The sequence below is a fragment of the Lepidochelys kempii genome, chromosome 7 (assembly GCF_965140285.1).
Source record: "Lepidochelys kempii isolate rLepKem1 chromosome 7, rLepKem1.hap1, whole genome shotgun sequence".
Taxonomy (NCBI): domain Eukaryota; kingdom Metazoa; phylum Chordata; order Testudines; family Cheloniidae; genus Lepidochelys; species Lepidochelys kempii.
The window spans coordinates 86,092,399-86,120,029 of NC_136386.1; the positions used below are offsets into that span (position 1 = coordinate 86,092,399).

Sequence of the window (27,631 nt, forward strand, 5' to 3'; positions counted from 1 at the left end):
AAGTGATATGCTCCAAAAAATACTTTAGACCTGTGTTATACAACTAGATGATCATAATGGTCTCTTCTGGTCTTGAAATTAATGAAAACACACAGAGAAAGATTTCACAAAGAAATCTTTTCTCCCATCTTTTGACAGTTATTGCAGTTAAATAACTAAATATTAACAAAACCAGAGTTTTTAATAGTCTAGTTGAACATCTCTTAGCTAGCCACACTCTTGGTTCATGTGAGTGTGAGGTAATAATGCTACTTATTCTCCGATCATCAATAGATTCTCCCAGAAAAAACATGGTAGGCTAGATCTGAAATTCTAATGTAAACAACAAACAAAAAATAATACTTTAAATTTTAGCAGGTCTTTATTGCATAATAAAGAAATAAAATTGGGCTCAGACAATGTTATTTTCCTTTGAATGTCAACTTTAAACCTTGGCCAAGCTACCCAAATTTAAACTAGTTTTGTAAACAAGTCAGTTTAATACAGTTCAAAGAATAAATCAGCCTGGGAAGTAGTTACACTGTTTTTACACCAATGTTAGACCATCTGCACTCTCCTTGAGAAAGTCAGGTCTCATATGACTTGCAAAATTCCTGACACTGTTTACCCTCATCTTTGATCTTCCGAAAAGGTTAAAAACGTAAACATTGAAAGATTGCTCTTCCAGATATACACTTATTTTAATAGAATATTCCAAATTTAGGCACCTGTGGTTATTTTAATTGCATGTCTGATTATAAGATTTAGATAGATGCAGATTCATGAAAATGAGTATATAATTATTGGCATCATTTGTCAAGCACACTTCTCACAAGAAATTTCCCCTGTTATTTGGGACCACATTTTATTTTTTCCATTATAATTTTATTTGTAAGCCTGCTCCATTCATATTAGACCCTATATTCATATATTGGGTCTAAGCCTGTGACATCTTGTGAGAGTCCACCTTAGAAGGCTCTATACCCACATCAGTTGCAACAGAAAAATAGGAATTTGTTTCTCTACATTGGGTTGGTCATCCAATAAGTTGACAGAGCAATATCTGCTCTCCATCACCAATGACAACCCAAGACCTAGCTAGCCACTCACTGGTCTCACTTGCCTTGCACATACATTGGTTTATACACGAACCTCATGAGATTATGTCTTTGGCAGGAGGAGCCTGAAGCAATAGTCATAATCTAGATCTGTACTCTGCTGAGGGAACACACAAGCATATCCATATACAGTACTGGAAACCAAGAGAATTCCATTGGCATCTTCTGCATCAGGACAAAGAACCAGCAGTGGAACAGTTTTGGGCTGTATGCAGTCAAGTTATTCTGTAATGCTTGCAGACTCAGACAAAGGCAGCAACTGCTTGCTTTATTCCACATTGTTCTTGGGTGAGATTGATCAGATCTAGTGCAAGCGGGGCAGAAGTCTACCTTTTTTTGATTGAATTTCAGACTTTCTTGGTCTTGTATACAAGGATCTGAAAAGTGCTTAATGAACTCAGAGCTACGACCCTGGGACGTCTCATGTGACTCTAGTAAAAGAATCACAAAAGAGGCACGCACTTATTAGAATGACCTTCTTAGAATTCCAAGACAAAAAAACAACAACAACAAAGAATTGAGATGGAGTTATGGTTGCATCAGTCTGGTACGTATCAGTAATTTAAGATAATAAAAATTACACATATGTTTGTAATTATTCCAAAACCAAGCATTATAAGCCTAGGAAATTCAGATTGAAGGTTACATTTAAAAGAAATCTAAATAGATTAAAACTAACGATCTTAACTCTGCCCTGTAGTGGTGTCATCCAATAATTATAGGAATATGATTAAGGCATTTTAATGTTTGTGGTTCAGGATTAGCTTATGCTGATTTTTAGAGACATTAGATTTTTATTGTGTTTCCTTTCCTCTTGTGGTATTACTACAAGACAGAGTTAAGATTGTTTGGATGCCTACTGCATATCTTACCTTATCCTATTTGGATTTCTTTTACGTGTAACCTTAACTCTCAATTTCCTAAGTTTACAATGCTTGGCTTTGGGATAATGACAAGTATCTCTAGTGTTTTTTACCCTTAAATGAGATATGCATTCTCAAACTTAACTCAATCTTAACACTAAGGAAATTCTCAAACAAAATAAAACAAGTTTTTAAAAGAAACAAACATTTCATACTAAACAAAAACCCCAAAGCAAATGCTACCATGCACTATTTCTAATGATTGGATTATATGTAGTATCATTCTTAATTTATTTTAACTTTTAAGGGACGATTCAGCAGTACACCAAAACATCAAGTAGCCAGAGCACATCAGCCAAATAAGGTGGATCTACAGCTGCTTTGAATCACTAGAACAACTCAAAGCAGTTAAAGCATATGCAAGATCAGCACTACATAAAGGTAGAAGGCAGGGAGAATCCTATCCCTGAGTCCCAATGTCTGGGTGATTTAAGGACTCTCCTGCTCCGGCCTCAACTATTCCAGCAGAGCAGCCTTAAAAGCACTGGAGCCCAGGCTTGCACGCAACCCAGGGGCACAACAAGAATTTTCCTAAGGAGGGAGTTCATAGCTGTCCCTTTCCTGCTCTGTATCTAGCCCCAAGCTCTCTCTCCCTGCACCCAGACCCCTACTTCCCCACACCAAGCTTTATATTAAATCTCCTCCTGCTGCCCCACACCCAGCCCTGTGCTCTTTCCCCACATTGCCCCAAACCCAACTCTGAGCTCTTCCCCTTGTGATCTCCCAGCCCCAAACTCTTACCCAGAGCAGCAGTCAGGCTGAAGAGCACCATCCCGAGCAGGAGCCAGGCAGTTCTAGGAGTCACAGACCCCATCCTCCTCCTCCTGTGTTTTCACTTCCCCAGGAAGTAACAAAAGTCCAGATCCAATCCTCCCACATTTCTGAGGATTGGGCATTCCTGGAACCTGCTGCTTCTTTTCTCCCCAGAGGCTGGGATTACCTAGTTCCCATGGGTGCTGGAAGGCCTGCAGAAGTGTTGAGGGCGGGGGCAAGCAGGTGCACAGGTTCACACCACCTCTCAAATTTGGGCTGGTCACCTCCTATCATGATGGAGAGGCAGTCAGGCCAAACGTGAGTGAGAAGCATTACAACCTGACACCCAGGGTCACTGAGCCACTCAGATTTGGCCTGGCCACCCCTCCATCATGTATTCTCTGGTCAAGGCCCACAGCCCCCCCGTGCAGCACCCCTAATATAAATGACAGAACCTTTGAAGAACAATAACAAATGTTCAGTCTCCCTCATGATGTGTTTCCAACTCTTGCAATTTTAGTATGAAGTATCCTGACATTTTGTGTTTTTTGTTTCAGAGTAACAGTTGTGTTAGTCTGTATCCGCAAAAAGAAAAGGAGGACTTGTGGCACTTTAGAGACTAACAAATTTATGTGAGCATAAGCTTTTGTGAGCTGATGTCCCAGCTCATGGACACAAGTGATTACAATAGAATCTCAATTTACTTTACAAAAGTAAGTTCCTAAGCCTCAGAATTGCAGAAGAAATCTTGAAGTGTGACCCAAATATTCTGAATTCCTAAAAAACAGAAGGCAAAGAAAAAACTCCAAGTTTTATTAATTAAAATATCATGGTTTTTAAAACAATCTCGTAACATTTGAGCACCTGAGATTGGCAATTCTGCTGTGCCACTGAGCGACTACAATCAATAGCTGCAGTTTATTTGTAGAGGAAGTGGTGATTGGTTGAGTTACCTGTGATGTAATCATGACCCACCCTTAAATTACCTGTGATACCAACAGCCTATATTACCAGAGCAATTAGATACAATTATTAATACCTTGGTTAATTACAACCAAATTTCACCAAATACAGCCAATACAAAATATTTCAGTTAATTTTACCTGAATGGAAAATTTAAAATGTCTGCATTATTTTGTTAGTAAGATCATTCAGAAAAAAGAATAGCCTGAGATCTATATTTCTTCAAGGACCTAGTTGCTAGTTAGTTTGAATCACCAGATTTACTTGTAAATTCTCAGAAGAGTTATTCTATATTCATGGAGCAAGTGCTACCAGTTTGGGGAAAGATATGTTGCATTTTCTATATAACACAAAACAGAACTCAACCTTAACGATGGAACTGCAATCAACACCTCCATAATAAGGAACATAGAATTGCACTACATGTCAAGTCCCAGGGCAAAACTGTTCCATCAGACCCTTCAGAAGACACTCCAGAGGCAACCTAGCATGACTGTTTTAACATAATCAGTCTTGAATCACCAAAACATCCAGGCCTTAGCAAGAAGCTTGTCTTTCCCTGTCAAGAGATGTTATTTGTGGGCCTACATCTCATAAGCCCCTTTGTCAATAGTACACCATTCAAATAGAGCAAGGTGAGCTCCCGGGTTGTCCTTACAGCAGCCCAGAATGGATAAAATGGGGTTAAGCTTGACTGCAGGTTAGGCAGGGTTAGTAAACCTCTGGAACAGAAGTTGCTAGAATTGCTGCAACTGCTGAGAAGGTGCACTGTGTTTCTTGATATACACCCATCAACTGCTACTAAGTCTGTTGTTGCCAGGCCATTTGTTTAAGTTGCCCTTCCCCCTTTTGTACAGAAAGGGTTTGTAAACCCCTTTTGATTCTAAGTGTGGCAAAGTCCAGTTCCAAATAATCTTTTATCAAAAAAATAAATAAACAATAAACAAACAAACAAAGGAAACACTTTTAAAAAAAGAAAAGCCTCTTCTTATAAAAAGACCTGCTGACTTGCTTTTGGACAATCAGCAGAATACAAACTCCTTCAAAATTGTTCTTCTTAGAGTAACAATCACCTTTTCCACTGCTGGTTACCTGATCTAAGGTGGCTCTGTTAATTGGATGGAAACTTTCCCCCCCTAAGTGCCTGAGAAGATTCCTCTGGGTTCAAGCTTCCCTCTTTTCCAGATGGATGTCACCTCACTTTATTCGGTGAACAGTAGTGGGGCTGAACTAAGACCTTGAGGGCCTCCTTTTGGGCCAAAAGTGTCTGTATTATTCATGACCATAAGGTTGTGGATCCATTCCTGAGGAAAACAACGAGGAGTCCCATGGCACCCAAAGACTAACAGATTTATTTGGATATAAGCTTTTCTGGGTAACAAACCCACTTCTTCACATGTATACAGTGAAAATTACAGATGTATATTTATACCTGCATCTGTAATTTTCACTCCATGCATCTGAAGAAGTGGGTTTTTTATCCACAAAAGCTTATGTCCAAATAAATCTATTAGTCTTTAAGGTGCCACAGGACTCCTCGTTGTTTTTGTGAATACAGACTAACACGGCTGCCCCTCTAATACATGATTCCTGAGGAAGTGCCTCATTCCAAAAGAAAAGAATGTCCTTCAGTGCATATGACTTTGTTGCTTTAAAAATCTTCTCTCAGTGTGAATGTTTTAACTAAGTAATCCTTTTCTGAGGGAAGTGTTTTGCTCTTTGGACAGGGCTGAATGAAAGAATAATACTGGAGATGCTTCTTTGGATGGTCTCTTGTACCTCAAGGACAGTTCAGGTCAAATGCATTTTACTCTCTAAAAATCTCTCAGAATCACTCTGAGTAATGGGAAAAGTAAGGTTATATCACAAATACTACCATTTGATGGACTGATCACATTTCTTACATGTGGTGGCTGATCCACAGAATGTAATGGACTTATGATAGTTACTTGAGTTTACACAGAGTTTTACAACTTGTATACATGAACATTAATCACACAAGACAATTGCATAGTAACTTTTAGAATATTGTAGACTGAAGAACTTTGGGTATATAGCCTTAAAATCACTATTAAAGTTTTACCACGCAAATATTTGCTGATGTTCTTGACATCTGGGAAAAGCAGAGACAGTAGGGTAGTGTTATATGTACATCAGCCAGCCTCATTCCTCTATAAGTTTATATATCAGAATAGAGGTGTTTTGCAGCATTTTGGAGAGGGCTCATGGAAAGTCAGCTTGCATGGTAATGCGTAGTTATTACATTACAAATGTACATTGTTACTTTTTAGATCATAACTTTAGATTCCAACCTGCAGAGTCTAAGTAGAATGTGAACACTCTTCCAAGGCAAAACTCTTTTGCTTCAGTTGTTTGCTTTGAACACAGCAGTTTGTTTCCCTAAAGTGTGGCTGTACTCTGGAAAGCAGTATTGCCAAATGCAAACATGCAAAAATTATGAGACAGGTCCCGCCAAATCTTGGCATTTTATAAATAAAATATTTTGGGTATGTATTTGTTTTTCTGGTTTTTGAGTCTTTAGGGGTAATGTTTTCAAGTTTTCTCTGCAACCATGAAATCGAGAAATGTACTTAAAAAAAAAGCTGAAATTCTCAGTTAATAATGACAGGTTTCAGAGTAGCAACTCTAGGAATGGGGATTTAAATATAGTGAGATACATGAAAAAATTGTGAGGGTTGGCAACACTGGAAAAGTGACTGTACAACTGTCACCATTTTACTAAACAGATCTGCTCCCTGCTCAGTATTATCTGATTGCTTTAGTTGAAAAAGTATGTTTTTAATGTTTTACTCCTGTTAGCCCTGCAGAGCCACCACAGCTAAGAGAGAATAAGATGGATTCTCTTTCTTTTTATGCATTGTCAATAGAATTCTTTACTTAGTTCCAATCAGTTACATTCGTGCAAACCCATTGACAACAAGGGGGCTACATAAACATCACTGAAGCATAGTTTGAAGACACTGGATTGCACAAGTGACTAATTTGTCTTACAGCTCCCTTATTACTAATGATGATGTGTGAGAAAGAATGAATCTGCTTGATTCTCAGATCCCAGGCTGAATGTACAGAACTAGCAATTAGAAAAAAACTTTTTAAACTTGTAAACTGAAGGCATTTGATATGGATCATTTCACAGGTGCCACTTTTCAAATGGAATTCTACTGCCACAACACAATGAATACAAAATTGTTACAGAAAATATCCAATTGCAAGTGAAAATTCAATGCTACATTTTACAATGGTGGATGTGGGATGATTAGTTAAAGTTTGTCCAGCACTTACTGCAGTGCTAAGTATTATTATCATCATTATTATTGATAATACCCATTAACTGCAAGGCCCCACCACTGCATTTTTTCTTTACAGGAGCTCCTTATGAATTTGTGCTCCCCACCCATGATGTTTGCAATGAGCCTTCATAGATATTACAGCCCATCTCAGTATTTGGGAGGGGGCCTGCATGAAAGCAAGGGTCTCTGTCTTGATCTGTGGCTGACACGTCATGATTGTGTAGAGATAATGTTCCCAGGGGACCAATATGGGTGCGAGGGCCCTTGTCCCACTACTTACAAGCAGTGTTGCTAAAACTCGTGGGATTTTATTGCAAGTCTCAGGGTATTTGGTTTCAGAGTAACAGCCATGTTAGTCTGTATTCGCAAAAAGAAAAGGAGCACTTGTGGCACCTTAGAGACTAACCAATTTATTTGAGCATGAGCTTTCGTGAGCTACAGCTCACTTCATCGGATGCATACTGTGGAAACTGCAGAAGACATTATATACACAGAGACCATGAAACAATACCTCCTCCCACCCCACTCTCCTGCTGGTAATAGCTTATCTAAAGTGATCATCAAGTTGGGCCATTTCCAGCACAAATCCAGGTTTTCTCACCCTCCGCCCCTCCCCCCCGCAACTCACTCTCCTGCTGGTAATAGCCCATCCAAAGTGACCACTCTCTTTAAAATGTGTATGATAATCAAGATGGGCCATTTCCAGCACAAATCCAGGTTTTCTCACCCCCCCACCCCCTCCAAAAACCACACACACAAACTCACTCTCCTGCTGGTAATAGCTTATCCAAAGTGACCACTCTCCTCACAACGCGTATGAAAATCAAGGTGGTCCATGCCCCAGCTCCTGGAGTCAGGTGAGTATCTCAGATATAATTTTTAGTTTCTAGGCGGTGGGGAAAAGTCTGAAAACGGGACCCCATACAATGGACCAACGTGTTACTTTAGTCTCATGCTTTCCAGACCCCTGGCTCATGCTAACAGAGCACTTGGGTAGGGAGGCTGCACAAGAGCCCACCGAGGCCTCAGGTCCCCCAGGCTTGAGCGGCAGGGGTGCAGGGCCTCGCCTAAAATCCTGACGTTTGCGGGCGCGGGGCCCGCGAGCCCGTTTCAGTATCCATGCGCAGGTGGGAAGCAGCAGGATCCCGCTCCCCAGCGGCGGGGACACGCGCAAGTCGCGCCCCTGCCTCCGCGGCCCAGCAGCACTGCCCCTTTAAGACCAAGGCCCGCCGCTGCTATCGTGGGAGTTCCTGTACGCACGCGCCATTGCGTCTGAGCAGCGTTTGTGCCCTCTGGGTGTTCGGGAGGTCGGCGGCGAGGAGCGCTGGGTGCGGGAGCGATGGGGCTCGGATCGAACTCCTCCGTGCGGGGTAGGCGGGCGGGCGGGCGGGCAGGGGAGCAGCGGGATGGTGCGCTCCGCTCCGCTGGGGGTTGTCTCCTGTGTGCTCGCCGCCTTCACAAGTCACTTCCAATTGCACTGCTTGGGGCGCCCCCTCCCCCCTTATTCTCACCTTGGGGCCCTTCCTGCTCGGGCAAGGGGTGTATCTGAACGCGGAAGGTTGCGATTCCACCCCTGTTTTGCAGGAGGGGCCTAGCTAGAATTCCTTATTCCTCTATCTTGCAGGTCATTGTAATAGGTGTGCAATAGCTGGGTGGCTGTGTCGTGGTGGTGCAGTATCACGATGCAGAGGAAGCGTTGACTGACCCACAGGAAAGGGACCCACTTGCAGAAGGGTCCCGATTGCTTTGCAGAGGATGGGGCTTCCCTGGGAAATGCAGTGACCTTCACCGCCTCTCTTATGCGGCTGACCCCTTCGTGCAAGAGTTTATCCAAGGGATAGCTCAGTGGTTTTAGCATAGGCCTGCTAAACCCAGTGTTGTGAGTTCAATCCTTGAGGGGGTCATTTAGGGATCTGGGTCAAAAATTGGGGATTGGTCCTGCTTCAAGCAGGGGGTTGGACTAGATGACCTCCTGAGGTCCCTTGCAACCCTAACCTTCTATGATAACCACTAGTCGTAAATTATTAATCTAGCAAAATGGTTACATCCACTGAGGTCTGGTATGTTGTGTTTTGTAATAGTATCTAGAAGCCCCAGGATTGGCCATTCATGGTCGTAGGTGCTGTGGAAGCATAGCAAACGCCCCTTCTTTTACACACCCATTTTTGCTTCGGAGCAGCCCTTTGATAGGCATTCTCTTACTAAAGAATCCTTTGAGTGCATTTTTCCCCCTCTGACCATGTGCCTTGTAGTGGATGCTTGGCTTCTCTGCTGAAAATGAAGAAACTAGTGGCTGATTGATCTTCTCTTGAAAATCGCAGACTGTCTGGTTTTTAAATTTAATTTTAAATTAAAAATGTCGGCATTTCTCTAGCTTGTAGGATTTAAGAGCAGCATTTCTATTAGTGGCTATTAACCTCACAATGTTGCTACCTACCTAGTATCATATTCTAGAAGAGTAACTCAGCAAAAAGGTGAGGGAAATTTCTTATAGCTACAAATGTAGGCAGTAAAAGGTGTTTACTGTTGTAAGTTGTTGACTCGTACTGCAAAATACAAAGAACCCTTCCCCAAAGTGAATAACTCAATAGTAAACCTGTAGTAAAATACAATTCTTGTACAACCTTGGCCGTAGGGGATCATGTGACTGGGTAGTGTTGATGAGCGGCCAGGTGCAGGTACTTCACTGTGAGATATAAGTAAGTTACATAATAGGTCTAAAATTTGGGATTAACATGAAAAGCTTTTGGAAATCCTTGAAAACTACTGCATAGTCTAGTCTATGCATCTGATGAAGTGAGCTGTAGCTCACGAAAGCTTATGCTCAAATAAATTGGTTAGTCTCTAAGGTGCCACAAGTACTCCTTTTCTTTTTATAGTCTGTGATTTAGAACAGTTTTAAAATAATTACATAGGTGTCTACAGGCATTTAAAATTAAATGTGATGCAGTGTTCTTGTGTTCTTCTGGTCTTTGTAATCCTGGTTGAGTCTTTCTTCCGTGTAATACAGTTAAATTAAAAACTTTTCTTTCAGTAGTCTGACTTGTTTCTTAAAGTAGCTTTCACAAGTAGGCTTTGTTCTTATTCAACCATCATATGTCTAGTGTAGGATCTGTTAAGTAGGTTGGTGCAAACTCTTTAAAATGAATAAATCTGTCTACTCAGTTTGATTCTTCTCCCCTCCCCCCCCCCCCAATACCCATGAAAAGAAACTAGTAGGTAGTAATGGTGATGAGAACTGGTATAATGATTCTAAGCATAAAGTGGTGAAGTTCATGGGAGCTTAATTAGTTTTAAATGCTGCCAACCAAGAATGCTGTTTTTGGTGTGGAGAATAGCTTGGGGGGTGGGAGGAGTATATTGAGACTAAACTCTTTTTTTCATTTGGAAAGAGGAATAGTGCTAAATGTGACTAAGGTGTCTAATCTCAGTGTTGGTAACTTACATTTGCCTGGTCTTTAAGGGGCTTTAATTAGTTAAACTTCTTGGATACATATCTTGTTCAGAGGATGTAGCTAAAAAATTCATCTGTGATGAAGATAACAGTGACAAGTTGCAGAATCTATTCTTGATTTAATTCTTTGTTGTAATGAGTATCATAAGCAATTACACTTTATGAACATTGTGTGGGATGCAGTGTGTCTGTGTAAAAAGTACATTTAATGATGTTAACATGAGGTCCTAATCTACTTCAGGAACGTCTAATTTGGCTCTTGAGGGCAAATATGGATTTGATTACACTAGCACTTTTTTGGGTAAAACTTTTGTTGGTTGGGGTGTAAGAAAACACCACCCCCCGACTGACAAAAGAACCAGTGTGGACAGCCATGTATGTGCTGGTGGGAGATGCTGTCTTGCCAACTTAGCTACCGTTGCTCACTAGGGGTGATTTAATTATGCCTGCAGGAGAGCTTTTTTAAGAAGAAAAGTTGTCCTGGTAAAAGCTCTCTCTTCCTCCCCTGTTCCCCATGCTGGGGAAGTGCAGAGTTGTTTCTGAGCTGCTGCTCCTTTTAACAGGGACCAGATATTGCAGAAGCAAAGGCCTAGGTCCATGTAGCCTTTAGAGGAGTGAGTGGGAAAAGGGAGAGAGCAGGCTGTCCAAAGCAAATGGTGCAAGAGGAACTCGGCTCTTTGGCAAGAGCACTAGGAAGAGGGTAAGTAAAAGTCCCAGAATAGAGGTAGGGATGGAATATGTTAAGTGTTAGCATGTTTTATTCTCTAGGGTTAGAATGAGGGACTCCTACTGTATCATGTGATTGACATCTCTTCTAAACCATAAACAATACAGGCTAAGCCAGACTGAAATTCCTAGTCTGAGATGGCTTTGCTGGTTATAGCATCGCCACAGGAGTGTCTTTTAAATATGTGGAAAGAACCTTGTAGACCTCAGATGCCCATCTGATTTATGGATGAGCAGTTGAGAGTCAGACAGTGTTTACATACTTAGTAGGAGAACATCTGAGTGGGACTGATCCCTCAAATTGTCCTGCTGCTGACTTTTTGTCTGGAGGGAGTGACTCCTGCCACTTCTAGAGCTGGGTGTTACGGCAACCAGGCAGGAGAATTCTGTGACAGTTGGGCAGAAACTCAAGGTACTTTCAAGTGGAAGACACAAGGCAAAAACCTGAAAGCAGGACTTTAAAAAAAGTGGATTAATTGCAGAGAAGGAAAATGATATCAAGTGAGACAAAGAAGAGTGCAAAGATGTAGAGTTGCAGAGATGAGCATAAGATGATAAAAGAAAAGTGAGAAATGGGGAGAAAAACATTTGTTTATATAAACAGCATCTTTGAGACACTCAAGACTTTAGTACAGATAAGACAGGTAGAACTTGTTCTCTTACGGCCTGTGAGAAATGCAGGTTCACACTGGTGATGTTTACATGGGGATTTAATCTTTTAGCTTTATATCAGATCCCTTTAAAAAAGTAAACAATTACAAGTATCACAATTTTGTATTTATAATGTAAAATCAGTTCCTCTTGAGCCCAGTGCCTAGCATTCATTATCTTTAATTAAATCCGTTATGAACAAAATGTGGCTGATTTTGTTTGTAGAGCTGTGTTGACCTCATCAGTGATGCAGATGCCTGAGCAAAAAATAAATGGAAAGCCACATTAGTTCTATTTTTCCCCATAGGTTTCTCCTGTTCCTCCTGTTCAATAGAAGGGGACAAATTAATTGGATGGGTGTAGGAAGAAAGTGGTTTTTATTTTCATAACACTGTCAAAGTAGTAGAACTGTCCTTTAAGCACAAATATGACTTTGGGAGCTAAATTGAATGAAAAATTCCATTTAAGGTTTTGCCAATCTTTCTTTTTTTTATCTCTTGCTCTAGTTGAATGGGTTGCTGCAATCTCTTTAGCTGCAGGAGCAGCTGCTGTTGGATATCTAGCATACACAAGATTCCTCTCTAAAGACAAATGCTGCAAGGCAATGGTAAATCTCCATATACAGAAAGATAACCCCAAGGTAGTCCATGCATTTGATATGGAAGATCTGGGAGACAAAGCTGTGTACTGTCGTTGCTGGAGATCTAAGAAGGTGAGAGGGGAAAATTGTAAATGTGCAAGAATCCTCTTAAGCTCGTCTCAGTTGTATTATTTGATACTTGGTCTGTTGAAGAAAACAAGCTATTGCTACATTTCACTCCTACACTATTTCTAAATTAGTAATTATGTAATGTACAAAACTAAAATGTAAAATGCATGCAGTTGTAAAGCTTCAGATTTTCTTATACTGCATAAATGGTTTTAATAATAAAGGAGGGTGTTCAAGCCATGGATTCTGCAAAATGGCCATGTAATTCTAGAGATCCTCATAGCTGGCAGGATCTAGTAATTGCTCTATTAGCACAGGAACCCAACACTTAAACTGGTTGACAAATCCACTGTCTGTGAATCAGTGAGATCTGTCTGTAGGCCTAAATTATTGTCATTATCTCCTGTAGATAACATTGGAATAAGTGGGAACTCCAGGTTTTTGTTGTTGGGGTCAAGCTATGCATATAGCTCTTTAATTGCATGTTATACTGAAGGGATTCATTCTTCTCTTGTGTTAGAGAAAGAAGTGGGGATGGGGAACGGGAGGAATTATAAGTGCATAGAGACACAATTTCATTATTAATGTAGCATGCTGGGGAATATAAAGACTAAGGAAGTTTCTGATTTGGCTTGCTCTGCTACTGGTTCTCCTACAGTTTAACAATCCATAATGAGTGGCAGAACAAGGAACCAGGGAGAAACTACCAAAATCAAGTCACATAGACCAGGGGTGGCCAACCTGTCTGGAGCCACGTGTAGCTCTTCAGAAGTTAATATGCGGCTCCTTGTATAGGCACCAACTCCAGGGCTGGAACTACAGGAGCAAACTTTCCAGTGTGCCAAGGGGTGCTCACCGCTCAATTCCTGGCTCTGCCACAAGCCCTGCCACCACTCCACCCCTTCCCATGCCCTCTTCTGAGCCTGCAGTTCCCTCGCTCGCTCCCCCCCTACCCCCCGAGCTTCCTGTATGCCACAAAACAGCTGATCGATAGGTGCGGGGAGGGACGGGGAGCTGCTGCGGAGGGGTGCTGGTGAGTGGTAGGTGCTGGGGGAGCTGATTTTGGTGGAGGTGGGGTGGGGGGAGGGAGCTGCTGATATGTTACTGTGGCTCTTTGGCAGTGTACATTGGTAAATTCTTGCTCCTTTCCAGGCTCAGGTTGACCACCCCTGACATAGACCATCAAACCATTATTGAATAATAATTTTTAGTCACTGCCAATCTGGGAAGGAAGCATGACTGGTGTTCTACCGCTAGTGCCCCAGTTTTCTCTCAAATAGCTGTCTCCCTCTGAGTCTGTATAAACTTCAAGAACTTCAGTGTATCCATGCATTGAATCAAATCTTCCGAGTTGTAAAATGAGCTCATTCTTACTCTTCATTAAGGTTGAACATTTCTAATGTGCATTCCTCACAAGTCTTAAAATTTACCTGAGATGTAACACATCTTTTTAATGTAATGTTGACATTATTCTTAGAGTAGAACCGACATAACGCTGTTTAGATGGGAATTAATTCAGTTTTACCCAGCTGTTTTTTCTTAACATTTAAGAGAATGTATAGCAAAAAAAGTGCCAGGTTCTCAAAGTCCTCTGTCGTGTGTGTGAATAATGAAGAAACAGCATTATTTCTGCCCCACCATTGTTTTTTTATTTTATTTTTAGTTTTTTAAAGAAATACTCAGATTAAAAACAGCTTGTACCTAAATTCTTAGGAGCACTGTCTGTTTAAACAGAACACAATGAACATTGCTAAACAGCTCAGATGTGAAGACGCCTTTTGCTACTCCTGGGGGAATTATGCACTACTGCATGTGTGCGTAAGTAATGAGCCATGCATATTTTTAATTTTTGTGCAGAAAAATTCTGCTGAAATGTTGCTGAAGTTCTGCCTTTTGCCCATCAGAGGGCGCTGTGGCACAAGAACAGCAGTAGCTCCCAGCAGAAAATAACTTCTGCAGTTCCACCTTTTGCCCACCAGAGGGCGCTATGGTGACAGAACACAGCAGCTCCCAGCCAGGTAGAGAAGAGAGAGAGCCTGCCTTCTTCACAGCGCTGGCCAGGTCAGGAGATAGAGGCTATGGGGAGACATACAGAGTGGGGTCTGGGGGTGGGGGTCAAACGGGCTCATATGAGCTAGTAGGGGAGGACAGACTGGGACAGGGGCTGAATGGGATTGGGGCCACAGGGGGAGAGAGGTGCAGGGCCACAGGGGGACAGGGCAGATGTGCCTGACTGAGTGGGAGAGGCTAGGGGTCAGCCCAGGTCTGCATGGGGGAAGCTCCTGAACAATCCCCCCCTGCCCCCCAACCTGTTCCATACTTTTCCCACCCATACCCAACAAGTTCACATCCCAGCTCCTTCTCAGATATTTACTTCCCTCTTCATCAGCTCCTCTGTTACCACTGGCTCCCCCCAAGCCTTTGCACTGCTTCTGAAGGGTGTGAGGAATATGGTTCTGTATTGTAGCTTAAATGAATTATTACTCAGAGTTCCGTATTAGTATGCCTAGTAAGGAATCTATTTGTCAAAAAACGTTTCCTGAATCTTTTTTGCCTATATTGTTAGAGACATACTTGCTGACATTTATTTTGAAATAAATGACCAAAAAATAATTGAAACTGGTGTGATTCTATTGTTTTGACAAATAAAATATGCAGAATTTTAAAATAGCGTGTGCAGAATTTTATATTTTTGTTGCAGAATTTTTAATTTTTTGGCGCAAAATTCCCCAAGGAGTATTTTTTTGCATGTATTTTGCCTTGGACTAATCTGCTACTTCAGTTTGAGTCATGAGCAAGTGAAAGTGAAGCTGTAGTAGCATGGTGCTTTGATGCTTGCAAACACTATAGGACAATGTTATGTTCACAAACATATTTCTGTGGACTTAAGATTTGCAAAAGGCTATCTTTACAAAATCTAAACTTGTGCCAAACTTGGACAAAGCAAGAGGGACAGTCTGTTCTATAGACTCAACTACTAGTATCACTGGATAATTGTCTCCCTGCCTGTTCAATCCTTGCCTTTTCTGCTGAGGTCAGTTAGCAAAGATGACAACTGTGATGGTGGATTTTGTGATATGGACACTCCTCTGCTGGATGTGGTACTAAGATAACAAAACCAAGCTCACTGAACAACCATCAAATGGCAACAACTTCCAATAACAGCCAATTTGAGCCAGATTAAGAGCAATGACCTACAAGTAAAAGGCCTGTTCCTTTATCAATCTTCTGAAACCATCTGGTCTCCATCTAACCGTTCTGCTTTAGGAGATAGTCAAGATGAACAGTTTTGGGGATAGGGGATTTAAGTTTCACTGTTCCTGCCTGTCAGTTTTGTCCTTAATTGGTTATTTTCCTAAGCACAAGATAACACAGAGGAAAGGTCATAAAAGACTGACAGGAGGAGGGAGTAAGATCCATCCGTGTCTATTTCTAGTTCTATTATTGACACCAAGTCTTGGACCCAGTTTTAAAACCTACAAATCTCTGTCCGCAAAGCTTATCTTTGCATCATGGTACTACAGTCTGAAGTCCATTACTGTTAGTCAACTTAATAATTCTTTGTAATCTAAAGTGTCAGTTATTTTGCTAGAGGATGTGAAGTCTGTGTCTTGGTTAGCTTACTCATTCTTTCTTTTTGCTAGGGTGGAAATGAAGGAACATTAATCTGTGGTACGGTCAAGCCGCATATCAAAGTTTGGGGGGTGGGGGGGGATTCAAATTTATATAACAGGGAATTCTTGGGTCTCTGGTGCAGGTTGAAAAAGTCATGCTATTTTTCTTCATATGGTTAGATACATACCTCATTCAGGCTAATTTGACAATGTCAAATTACTCGGAGTATCTAATGTTATTTCTTAACTTCTGAATGCAAACGTCATGTTTATCAACAGTTGTATTAAAGTTGTCTGAATTTTAAGTCTGTATTTTTTTCATTTTATTTTCAATTGAATGTGCCGCCCTCCCCCCACTAATTCTTTTCCTTTGATCAAGGTGAAGAGGATACATCAGGTTGAAATGGAGTTAGTTTTTAAAAATGAGTTGGGAGAAGTTCCTGGAACTGGTCCTACCCTCTTGTCCCAGAATAATGGGATTGTAACTTTCCACAGCAAGCATGCAGGAAAGGGGGCAAGTTAAGGACAGTATCCCTCAGTTATGCAGAGGGAGACTTGAAGGGAATAAAGATGAGTGGAAACAGTCTCCAGGAGAAGGGGAAGCCTGAACCCTCAAGCGACTTAACACAGGGAGAACTTGTGGCCCTGGGAGAATCTGATGGAGGAGGGGAGGGAATTCCCCCTCCCCTGCCCCCTCCAGATGACAAAAGTTCTTGGTGGCCTTAAAGGACTCCACAGACATTTTCTTAAATCAACTTCAGCCTTCCACAGTTTTTTCCCTTAAATATATTTGGTCTCTCAAATATGCTATTATAGAGAACATTTTAATTCAAAAAATTACCCTCTGTTATAAATCAATCTCAATAACAAAATACTAAATCTTTTCAACTAGTAATGGTAGATTATTTATATTGTTCTTTTGGATGATAAATTAGATAACCAGTGAAAGTATATTGGAATATATTTATCCTTCATAATTGATTTTTCTTGGCCCCAAAATATTTTGGGGCAGTATATCTCTTCACGTACTTCATATGAAATTTCTACACTTGGGTTAGATCCCATGAAAGGGCTCTTTAACTTGAGGCTATTTGTACCTTTCCATGATCGAAAGGTGCAAATTAACAGCAAGTATCCAGTTGTGTAAGGATTTCTCATCTAATGTTAGGGTTTGGTTTGGGTGACAAGCTATGAGGCTCACAGTACGTAGTTAGGGGTTTGGCATTGGCTTCATTTGGGCTCAAACTGAAAATACAACTTTCGTTCAATAAATAAATGGAGCATAACTTCTATAAAGCATAGCACATACCCTTCCGGTAATCTAATATTTTCTACTTTTTTGTTCAAGTATTTGATGATTTATATATATATATATTTTAAAACTAAGAACTCCAAAAGGACTAAACTAACATTTGGTATTCACTCTAGAATTTAGTGTTATATCATTACAGCTTGAAATCTTTTTTTGACCTTCTGCCTTCCTCCTTTGTTTTCACTTTTTCCTCTTTGCCAGCCTGCGCCCGCAAACATCAGACACTTTTTGTTTGCATTCCTCTTCTGATGTGGATGATGCTTCTGACTCCAGATTAGTTAAGTGGTGAAAGTTCCTTAGCTGTTGTGCACTCTCTCTATTGAAGACTTCTTCTCACCCCCTCTCTTTGCTGCTGTACTCATAGTGTATGTCACTAATGTTCTCCCGTCAGCCATCCCAAACTTCATAGTTAATACAACAGATTCAGTGGGAAAGAGCATCTCAGCACTGAACAATACTTATTGTTCTCCCCCATCCATAAATTGGATCCTAAAAACTCTAATATGGTCTGCCTAATTCACAAGGCATAGGACAAGTGCTGTGTGGTATAGGGGTTTACTATCTAGAGTATTTGATAAGATCAGTGGGGATAGAGAATGAAGAGGGAATTTTGGGGGTTTTTTTTTTTTGCTTTTTGTTTTTCTTCTTCCTCTCTTGGGTCTCTTAGTGAATCTGCTCTTCACTAAGTGAATCTGCTCTTCACTACCGAATGACTGTGAGGGAAAACTTAAGGCATGTTAAACTATATACTGTAACCAAGCTTTATGGTTGAAAGCATTTCTATGCTGCACATGTCGGTGACAGATTTATTTAAGCTAGTATGTCATGTTGTCATGATATAGTATAATGTTCCAGTGCTTAAATATCCTTATGGCTTACTAAGGGGATGTTTACATTAGCCTCTTCCCCCCCTCCCCCCCTTTAAAGTACCCTGTCACTGGTGCAGTTTGATCAGCGGTATAACTTTCTGAGCACTGGTGGTGCTGGTGTCTTCACCACCATCTTAACATATCCTCTAGACATGCATTAGTTATCTGAAATGTTAGTGGCTGCCAATATCTTGTTCAAACTGTGGCTCTACTGATAGCTTTTTTCCCCCCTTAAGTCAGAGCCTTTACATTGATAACACTTAAAACTAAAAGCAACTCTTTGATGCATCAAGAAACAAGTTAATCAGGATGCTCTCAAACACCAGTGTTTCTTATAACATAATCCTCTAGCTTCTAAGAACATTATTCTGCCAAAAGTGTCTTGTGTAACTTGCAGATACTTCCTTGGTTATGATTTCAAAAATAGGAATGATAACATGCAGATCTGGAGTTCTCCCCTGTGTTTTGCTGTTAAATCTAGGTTTCTAAACCTTTTGGTTGAGTCAGAGGTGGGGCAGGAATTCTTACGTAAGACATACCATTGCGTTGAAATGAAAAACCAAATTTCATCTATCAGTAGCTTTGAGTGAATTAATCAGTATTTCATCAAACACTCTGGTTGCCTTGAAGTTTTGCTGAGTATTACTCAAGTCAAAGTGACTGACTGATTTGGTGGTAAAGAAATCTCTGATGCAGGAATATTAGTATTCTGTAAAACTTTTCTGTTTACTTGGAAACTTCCATTTGCCACTTGCAGCACTGATAAGGAAATAGTTGCAGAATGACAATAACCAGCTATGTTTAACAGCCTCTACAAACCATCCTGGAGCAGTTAGAAGGTCTGGCCTAACTTCCATTGACTTCGATGGATGTTGTCTCGGGCACAGGAGACAGTTGTTGAGAGATGATTAAACAGCCAAGTTGCTACACCTAGCTAACAGAGCTCTGCTGTGGGTTTTGCTTTAGGTGAAGAGTGTCTGTCTTATTTCCCCAATATAGCAAGAAAGACTTTAAAGATCGCTTCTTTACAGAAGTGGGGTTCTAAAGGTTTTTACCAGATCTACACTAGAAACTGTTGCCAGTATGGCAATGTCGGCGATCTCCTAAACAACCAAACACTCCATGGTGGCAAAAACCTTAGTGTAGATGCAGTTATACCAACAAAAGGACTTTTTTGGGGGTGGGGAGAGGGAAACGGTGTGGCTTACTTCATTTGGGGAACTGACTAGCTATACGGCAAAAGAACTTGTGTCAGTATAAGCTGTTTCCCCATTAGCAGGGTTTTCTGGTAGCTATACTGACAAACCTGTTCTAGTGTATGCAAGGACCTACTTTCCTCTTAAAGGAGAGGATCCAGAAACTGAGACGCTTGTGCAAACCTTAAGTAATCTTCACTGCACTCCAGAGCCCTCCCGAGGAAATAGGGAGTGATGTGGGGGAGGTGAAAAGGAAGTTTGAGGCCAGCCTAGGCTGCTTGTTTTTGACAAGAGTCTGAGATTGGAGCGCCAAAGTGCGTTGTGAGTTTGGGTTCTTTCCCTAGTTACAGTGCTCTTGTACATTACACTCACAGGTAATATTAATGAACACTTAAACATGTCTAGCAAATATTTAAGTTCTTGTAATAACACATTTTGAGGTACCACTTGCATTGTAAATGTATCTTTACCGTGTGAAGCCATTTTCATAACTTTAGGGTTATATTTCCTTCTCACTTAGTTTTAAATGCACCCATTCTTTTATATTGTACTGGTTTTCTTTTTCAGTTTCCATTATGTGACGGTTCTCACACGAAGCACAATGATGAAACTGGGGACAACGTTGGGCCTCTGATCATCAAGAGAAAGGAAGCATAAACGGGATGGTTTGAGGCCATGATTTGTCACATTATCTGCTTATTTGTAATTGGAGTAAAGAAGTTCTGTCTTAGTCATGTCACTGAAGATTTTTGGGTGTGGTACAAAGTAGGCTCCAACATGTGTATTTCATGGTGCTTGCCTTGTTTTAAACACTAAATGTAAAATATTAATGGCTTAAGGCTATTTGTCTCCTGAACTGTGTATACATTTTCATTAAGTATGAAATTAAAGTGACAATTGTACTCAGAACTGTATGAAGATAATATATTAAATTATTCTCAAATACTTGTGTTCTACTGGAAAACCATCTTTAAGTAGAACAACAAATTCCTTACTAAGTAATCTGAAACTACAGAAAAGATGGCTGATACTCAGATGCAAATGAGATTCTGTTGAAAAGGCATTAATGGCAGAAAAATCATGGTGCCAAGTGCACGAAATGTAACTTACTACATCCACAAAGTGTAGTGCATACAGTGATTAAGAATAACTGTTTTATTCTTTTAAAACAGTTGTACATTACAGCTTCAATAAAAATCCAAGTTAAAACACTAATAAGAATAAACAAAAAGGCTTACTGTAAGAATGTACCAAAAATTAAGTAGGTAGGGTCATACGTACTGCAAACAGGCCATTATTCTACTAAAATCAATGGAGTTACACCAGAGTTGAACTGAAACCTTAGAGTGTGTGTGGTGTCTAGAGTTGTAGAACTGTCTTTGGGGGTGGGATAGGGATTAGGAGGGGGTGTGTGCATGTACACGCTTGTATGAGACTGGGTTCTTTTTTTGAAGCACAACTTCCTTTATATGCCAGAGAATGCCTTATTAAATCTTCCCTATTAGGGCATGTTCATCTAAGTTTTTCAAAACTTCAGCCACTGGTGGTGGTTTGGCACACCTTCTGCCATTTAAAATTTTGCTTCCCATTGCAATTCTGTGATAGACAAACCATAAAATCAGTTTATTGCATATTCATCCCCACTTACACAGATATGCACAAAGCATTTCCGAAAACAAAAGTCCAGGATTTGGATTAGAGGAGGGGATAGGGGACAACTTCATATTAGACCCAGCTCTCATAACTCAGCGAAGCGTGTTGTGTAACCAGTAACTTTACATGCTATGCAACCCTGATTTACCAGTGTCCAGAAAGGGGATGACTATTGGAGATAGGGAAATCTGCCCAGCGCTGTTCAATAGGACAGAATTTTAACCAAGGTCCTGTATGTACCCTCCGTCTTCATCACTGAAGTGGATCTTTTAGAGTGGGGGTGATGAGTGCTTATCTTCTGAGACACAAAGTAGCAACATACTGCTAAGACTGGAACTTTGGGACACGGTGTCATAGAAAAACTGCAGTAGCCAGTGGGCCAAATTCTGCACTCCCTTCAACGTTGCTGACCTCCACAGAGACTGAAAAGAAAGAACTTAGTCCAGAGTGAGAGGTGATTTATGATTTCAGCAGAGGTGGAGTTGAAGCAAATTAACTAATTTGCTATCTGAGACTACTAGGTGAAGCTGTGATTAAATGTTTCCACCTTTTTTTCCTGTTTTGCCAAGTAAAGGTGTCAGGCACTGTCATAAATATAAAGGGAAGGGTAACCACCTTTCTGTATACAGTGCTATAAAATCCCTCCTGGCCAGAGGCATCCTCCTGTTACCTGTAAAGGGGTTAAGAAGCTCAGCTAACCTGTCTGGCACCTGACCCAAAGGACCAATAAGGGGACAAGATACTTTCAAATCTTGAGGGGGGGGGAAAAGGAAGGCTTTTGTTTGTGCTCTTTGTTTACATGAAAAGAAAAGGAGGACTTGTGGCACCTTAGAGACTAACCAATTTATTAGAGCATAAGCTTTCGTGAGCTACAGCTCACTTCCTCAGATGCATATCGTGGAAACTGCAGCAGGCTTTATATATACACAGAGAATATGAAACAATACCTATTCCCACCCCACTGTCCTGCTGGTAATAGCTTATCTAAAGTGATTTCCAGCACAAATCCAGGTTTTCTCACCCTCCACCCCCCCACACAGATTCACTCTCCTGCTGGTGATAGCCCATCCAAAGTGACAACTCTTTACACAATGTGCATGACAATCAAGCTGGGCTATTTCCTGCATAAATCCAGGTTCTCACATCCCCCCCACCCCCATACACACACAAACTCACTCTCCTGCTGGTAATAGCTCATCCAAACTGACCACTCTTCAAGTTAAAATCCAAGTTAAACCAGAACATCTGGGGGGGGGGGGTAGGAAAAAACAAGAGGAAACAGGCTACCTTGCATAATGACTTAGCCACTCCAAGTCTCTATTTAAGCCTAAATTAATAGTATCCAATTTGCAAATGAATTCCAATTCAGCAGTTTCTCGCTGGAGTCTGGATTTGAAGTTTTTTTGTTTTAAGATAGCGACCTTCATGTCTGTGATCGCGTGACCAGAGAGATTGAAGTGTTCTCCGACTGGTTTATGAATGTTATAATTCTTGACATCTGATTTGTGTCCATTTATTCTTTTACGTAGAGACTGTCCAGTTTGACCAATGTACATGGCAGAGGGGCATTGCTGGCACATGATGGCATATATCACATTGGTGGATGTGCAGGTGAACGAGCCTCTGATAGTGTGGCTGATGTTATTAGGCCCTGTGATGGTGTCCCCTGAATAGATATGTGGGCACAGTTGGCAACGGGCTTTGTTGCAAGGATAAGTTCCTGGGTTAGTGGTTCTGTTGTGTGGTATGTGGTTGTTGGTGAGTATTTGCTTCAGGTTGCGGGGCTGTCTGTAGGCAAGGACTGGCCTGTCTCCCAAGATTTGTGAGAGTGTTGGGTCATCCTTTAGGATAGGTTGTAGATCCTTAATAATGCGTTGGAGGGGTTTTAGTTGGGGGCTGAAGGTGATGGCTAGCGGCGTTCTGTTATTTTCTTTGTTAGGCCTGTCCTGTAGTAGGTAACTTCTGGGAACTCTTCTGGCTCTATCAATCTGTTTCTTTACTTCCGCAGGTGGGTATTGTAGTTGTAAGAAAGCTTGACAGAGATCTTGTAGGTGTTTGTCTCTGTCTGAGGGGTTGGAGCAAATGCGGTTGTATCGCAGAGTTTGGCTGTAGACGATGGATCGTGTGGTGTGGTCAGGGTGAAAGCTGGAGGCATGCAGGTAGGAATAGCGGTCAGTAGGTTTCCGGTATAGGGTGGTGTTTATGTGACCATTGTTTATTAGCACTGTAGTGTCCAGGAAGTGGATCTCTTGTGTGGACTGGACCAGGCTGAGGTTGGTGGTGGGATGGAAATTGTTGAAATCATGGTGGAATTCCTCAAGGGCTTCTTTTCCATGGGTCCAGATGATGAAGATGTCATCAATATAGCACAAGTAGAGTAGGGGCTTTAGGGGACGAGAGCTGAGGAAGCGTTGTTCTAAATCAGCCATAAAAATGTTGGCATACTGTGGGGCCATGCGGGTACCCATAGCAGTGCCGCTGATCTGAAGGTATACATTGTCCCCAAATGTGAAGTAGTTATGGGTAAGGACAAAGTCACATGTTTACATGGTGATTCTCTCTTGGGACTGAGAAAGGCCAGACAGAAATCCATCTCCTCCAACCCATCCTAATCCAAGTCTCCAATATTGCAACCAGTATAGGTAAGCCAGCCAAGGCAAATTAGTTCATCTTTCGTTTTATGTGAATTTTTCCTGTGTTAAGAGGGAGGTTTATTCCTGTTTTCTGTAACTTTAAGGTTTTGCCCAAAAAGGAATCCTCTGGGTTTTGAATCTGAATACCCTGTAAAGTATTTTCCATCCTGATTTTACAGAGGTGATTCTTTTACCTTTTCTTTAATTAAAATTCTTCTTTTAAGAACCTGATTGATTTTTCATTGTTCTTAAGATCCAAGGGTTTGGGTCTGTGTTCACCTGTACAAATTGGTAAGGATTATTATCAAGCCTTCGCCAGGAAAGGGGTGTAGGGCTTGGGGGGGATATTTTCGGGGAAGACGTCTCCAAGTGGGCTCTTTCCCTGTTCTTTGTTTAAAACGCTTGGTGTTGGCAGCATACTGTTCAAGGACAAGGCAAAGTTTTTAATGTAAGTTGGTAAGAATAAGCTTAGGGGGTCTTTCATGCGGGTCCCCACATCTGTACCCTAGAGTTCAGAGGGGGTAAGAAACCCTGACAGAGACACACACACAAACACAGAGTAAAAGTACCAGCAAGGTAAAAAAAAAATTCCACGAAACAGTGATTTCATCCAAAACAGGAGGAGTTTAGCTTTAATGAAAGTATGTCACTGCAGAATTAAGTTTCTTTATTTCTCAAATACACAGTAGGACTGACAGTGATTATCTGCCTAGTCGACAATACAGGTGTTGCACTCTACTTTTTTCTAAAAGAAAGTTACTTTATAGGTACACTTGTACACAAAAGATTACTGTCACTAGAAACTTGTGTGCATGTCAGGTAGTGTGGAAAGAAATAACAGAATTAAAAGCGATATTTGACTGCCACTGAACAAATAAAATGCCACTGGATGTTTATAGACTTTCAGTAATTCAAGTTCAAAAGTTTCAAGATGAGTCCCCTAGTTGTAAATTGCTTCCTGAAGTCTATCAGTAAAATATTTCCTTTTGTTTTAGGGTAAGGGGAGTTCATTTAGTGAAAAGCTTTTTGGGAAGATTGACTAAGCCAAATTCTATGCTGCTTTACATCCTGTGCATTTCTGTTGAAAATAGGGCAGCTTGAAGAAATGCCATGTTTGTTTAACTTTGCCATAAAATGATTAAATTAGTACTTCTGTAGTTTGATGCTAACTTCTTAATGTGCTTGCCACCAGATGTTACTTCTGAGGTTCTTTTGAACTTGGTAATGAAAAATGAACTTATGTGCTGGCTATCCTGACAAACAGAAGTGAAAAACAGTGTATATATAAACTATGGTAACTTTTTTTTAATCAGGAAACTAACTGAATGCTTCCCACCTGTGTACTGTATTTGCTTTTTAATCTGTTTTTTGACATTCTGTTCACATAACTGAGGATTAGAAGTGAACTGTGGCTCTAAAAACTAACATGTTTAGTGGCCATAAAGAATGTAAAGAGGGCTACTGTAAAGTTTTGAGAAATTATATTGTAAAAGAGTAGTTTTCATACCCAGTCAAAAGTCAGGTCTGTCATGTATAACTTTCAGACTTGTGGCATGGAGAGCACTTCTTTTGAGGTTAAATTTAGTTTAACTTCCATATTTGATAACTTTCTACATCTCCCCCTTTTTGGAAAGAAAGCACCACAAATTAAAGTACCAATCCTGTAACAATTTATATGCATGAGGACCCACTCACCAGAATAATTATCACATATTTAAATGTTTACAGGATCAAGATATTAGGGAAATGTGACTTCACTACAATCCTCTTGCTAACACTGTCTCTAGTACTCATCAATTGAAATAGATAAAAGTTAGTTTTCAAAATTAAGCTACCTCATGATACCCTAGTTCAGAATCTTAAAACCACTGTAGATGAAACAGGCTAATGAAACTTAATTTTTCAAGGGTTTATAACTCCGTTATTTAAAAGTTCATTGATTTAAAACTTAGTATACAAGATAACCACAAGAAGTAGAGCTATCAAACCTAAACTCAGTTTTAGACAGGAAATGTGGAGCGGGACCCTGGATCCCAGCATCTCCCCTTGAGATATTGTGATAAGCACGATCTTCCCATGCAAACTTCTTGAGTAGGTGAATAGTCAGTCACTGCTGTTTTGACATCTACTGTATTGCTCAAAATATGCAGTTAATGTAGGATAAAGCTTGGAACAAAGATACAGAACATGTAAAGGTTTGTATAAATGGAAATTAAATGAAGAATACTCCAGGACCAGAATGAAATAAGAGGAAACCAGAAAAAGAAGTTATGGAGTACAATTTATACATCATGATCTACAAAAGGTTGTCATCTGTATCTGAGGTCCTTACCTGGGCAAATTCTAAAGGAATTCTGTCAAAACGACAGAATAAGGATTGTAGGATTTGATCCAATGTTACTTTTAATTTAATTTTAGGCAGCTAGTAGAGGAGTTTAGAGCTCTATAGAAGCCTGCCATCACTACAATGTTTAAATAAAACTATACACATCAATTTTGGGTGAATGAGATGATATATTCAAAGTCATGAATACGTTTTCAGGTGATGGAATCCTTCTGGACAGTTATTTTTTACTTTTACAACCTATCTAGGGTTCAAAATGTTAGCTTCCTCTAAGAACTCCGTGTATATGGTAGAGGCGAGCGATAAGACACTTTTTAGAGAAGCGAATTCTCATAGTTCTAGTGTTCCATACTGGCCCTAGATGTAAGGTTTCCAGTATATGATTTAAGCATTGGTGCAGACTGAATTCACAAGAGCTATGAAAGTTTAGAGTTGAAGGAAAAACTGCAGTAATTGGTGGTACTGTAATTATTTACTAGATAAGAAAATGTTTTAAAATGAATGAACAAATCATTGTTTAGAAATAACCTAACTGGGCATGGTCTCACAGAGCTATTGCTAAAAATGGCATCATCTACTATTTGAATAGAGGGGAAAATTGAGACTTTAACCATTGGTATTTATTTACTTACACCTTGGGGAAAACGGGGGTGGGGTGGGGGGGGGGGGGAGGAAGGAAGCAAGGCTCCCTCCCATCCGTACGGCCCTGTTCTCAGGTAAGTACCTGGGACTATTCTGAGCATGGAGTCCTTAGCACTGGTACCGGCGGAGTCTGATGGGGGTTCCATGGCCAGGGGTGGCACTCTTTGTCTGTTCAGGCCGATGTACCAGGTATCGGGGGGTGGGAGGGAGTTACCCACCCAGGATCTGATGTCGATCCCATGTCAGCCTCTAATAAAATGTTTCCTGAGGCAGAGAGTCTGGTTCTCCTGATTATGGGCAGGAAAGGAGAGACAGATACTGCATCTAGACGCAATGTGGGCTTCCTCCAAGCAGTACAAACAGTGCTGGTGCCTGTCGCTGATGGAAAACGAGTGAGGGCAGGAAGCACAGGTTTTGAACCCATGTCTTCAGCATAATCCATTACCCATGACTGGGTACTGGAGATGGGGCAGGATCTGTGTGTAAAGTTTAGCCAGAAACCCCAACGAAGCAGCGCCCCAACTCCTAAATCTGGTACGAAACGACATATCGAACAGAAAACAAAAAAATAAATGTAGAACTAGGAAATCTAAACTATGAACAGTACTAAGGATTTTTTTTGAAAAATGCATCACAAGGATGATAGGAGAGTAGAAGCTCTGACTCGGATCATGCAGCAGTGAGAAGGAAGTGGAGATACCTATGGCTCGCCGTGCCCTTTAGTGCCTTGGGCAAGACCGTTACGTGGCACAGGGCGTATATGCAGACTGCCGAACAGTAC

At 40.8% G+C, this 27,631-nt stretch overlaps 1 protein-coding gene across 1 annotated transcript; it reads left to right on the top strand.

Moving 5' to 3' along the window:
* The first annotated feature begins 8,295 nt into the window (after positions 1–8,295).
* On the top strand, positions 8,296–20,487 carry CISD1 (CDGSH iron sulfur domain 1). The gene is made up of 3 exons (XM_073353674.1): positions 8,296–8,417; positions 12,385–12,590; positions 20,146–20,487. Exons 1-3 carry the CDS (start codon positions 8,387–8,389, stop codon positions 20,233–20,235), a joined length of 327 nt encoding a protein of 108 aa, XP_073209775.1. The 5' UTR covers positions 8,296–8,386; the 3' UTR covers positions 20,236–20,487.
* The last annotated feature ends 7,144 nt before the right edge of the window (positions 20,488–27,631 follow it).

Excerpts from the sequence above, each read along its gene's own strand:
- CISD1 (XM_073353674.1), top strand. The coding sequence starts at position 8,387 with ATGGGGCTCGGATCGAACTCCTCCGTGCGGG. Across the intron at positions 8,418-12,384 it reads ATCGAACTCCTCCGTGCGGG|TTGAATGGGTTGCTGCAATC; the intron begins GTAGGCGGGCGG and ends CTCTTGCTCTAG. Across the intron at positions 12,591-20,145 it reads GTTGCTGGAGATCTAAGAAG|TTTCCATTATGTGACGGTTC; the intron begins GTGAGAGGGGAA and ends TTTCTTTTTCAG.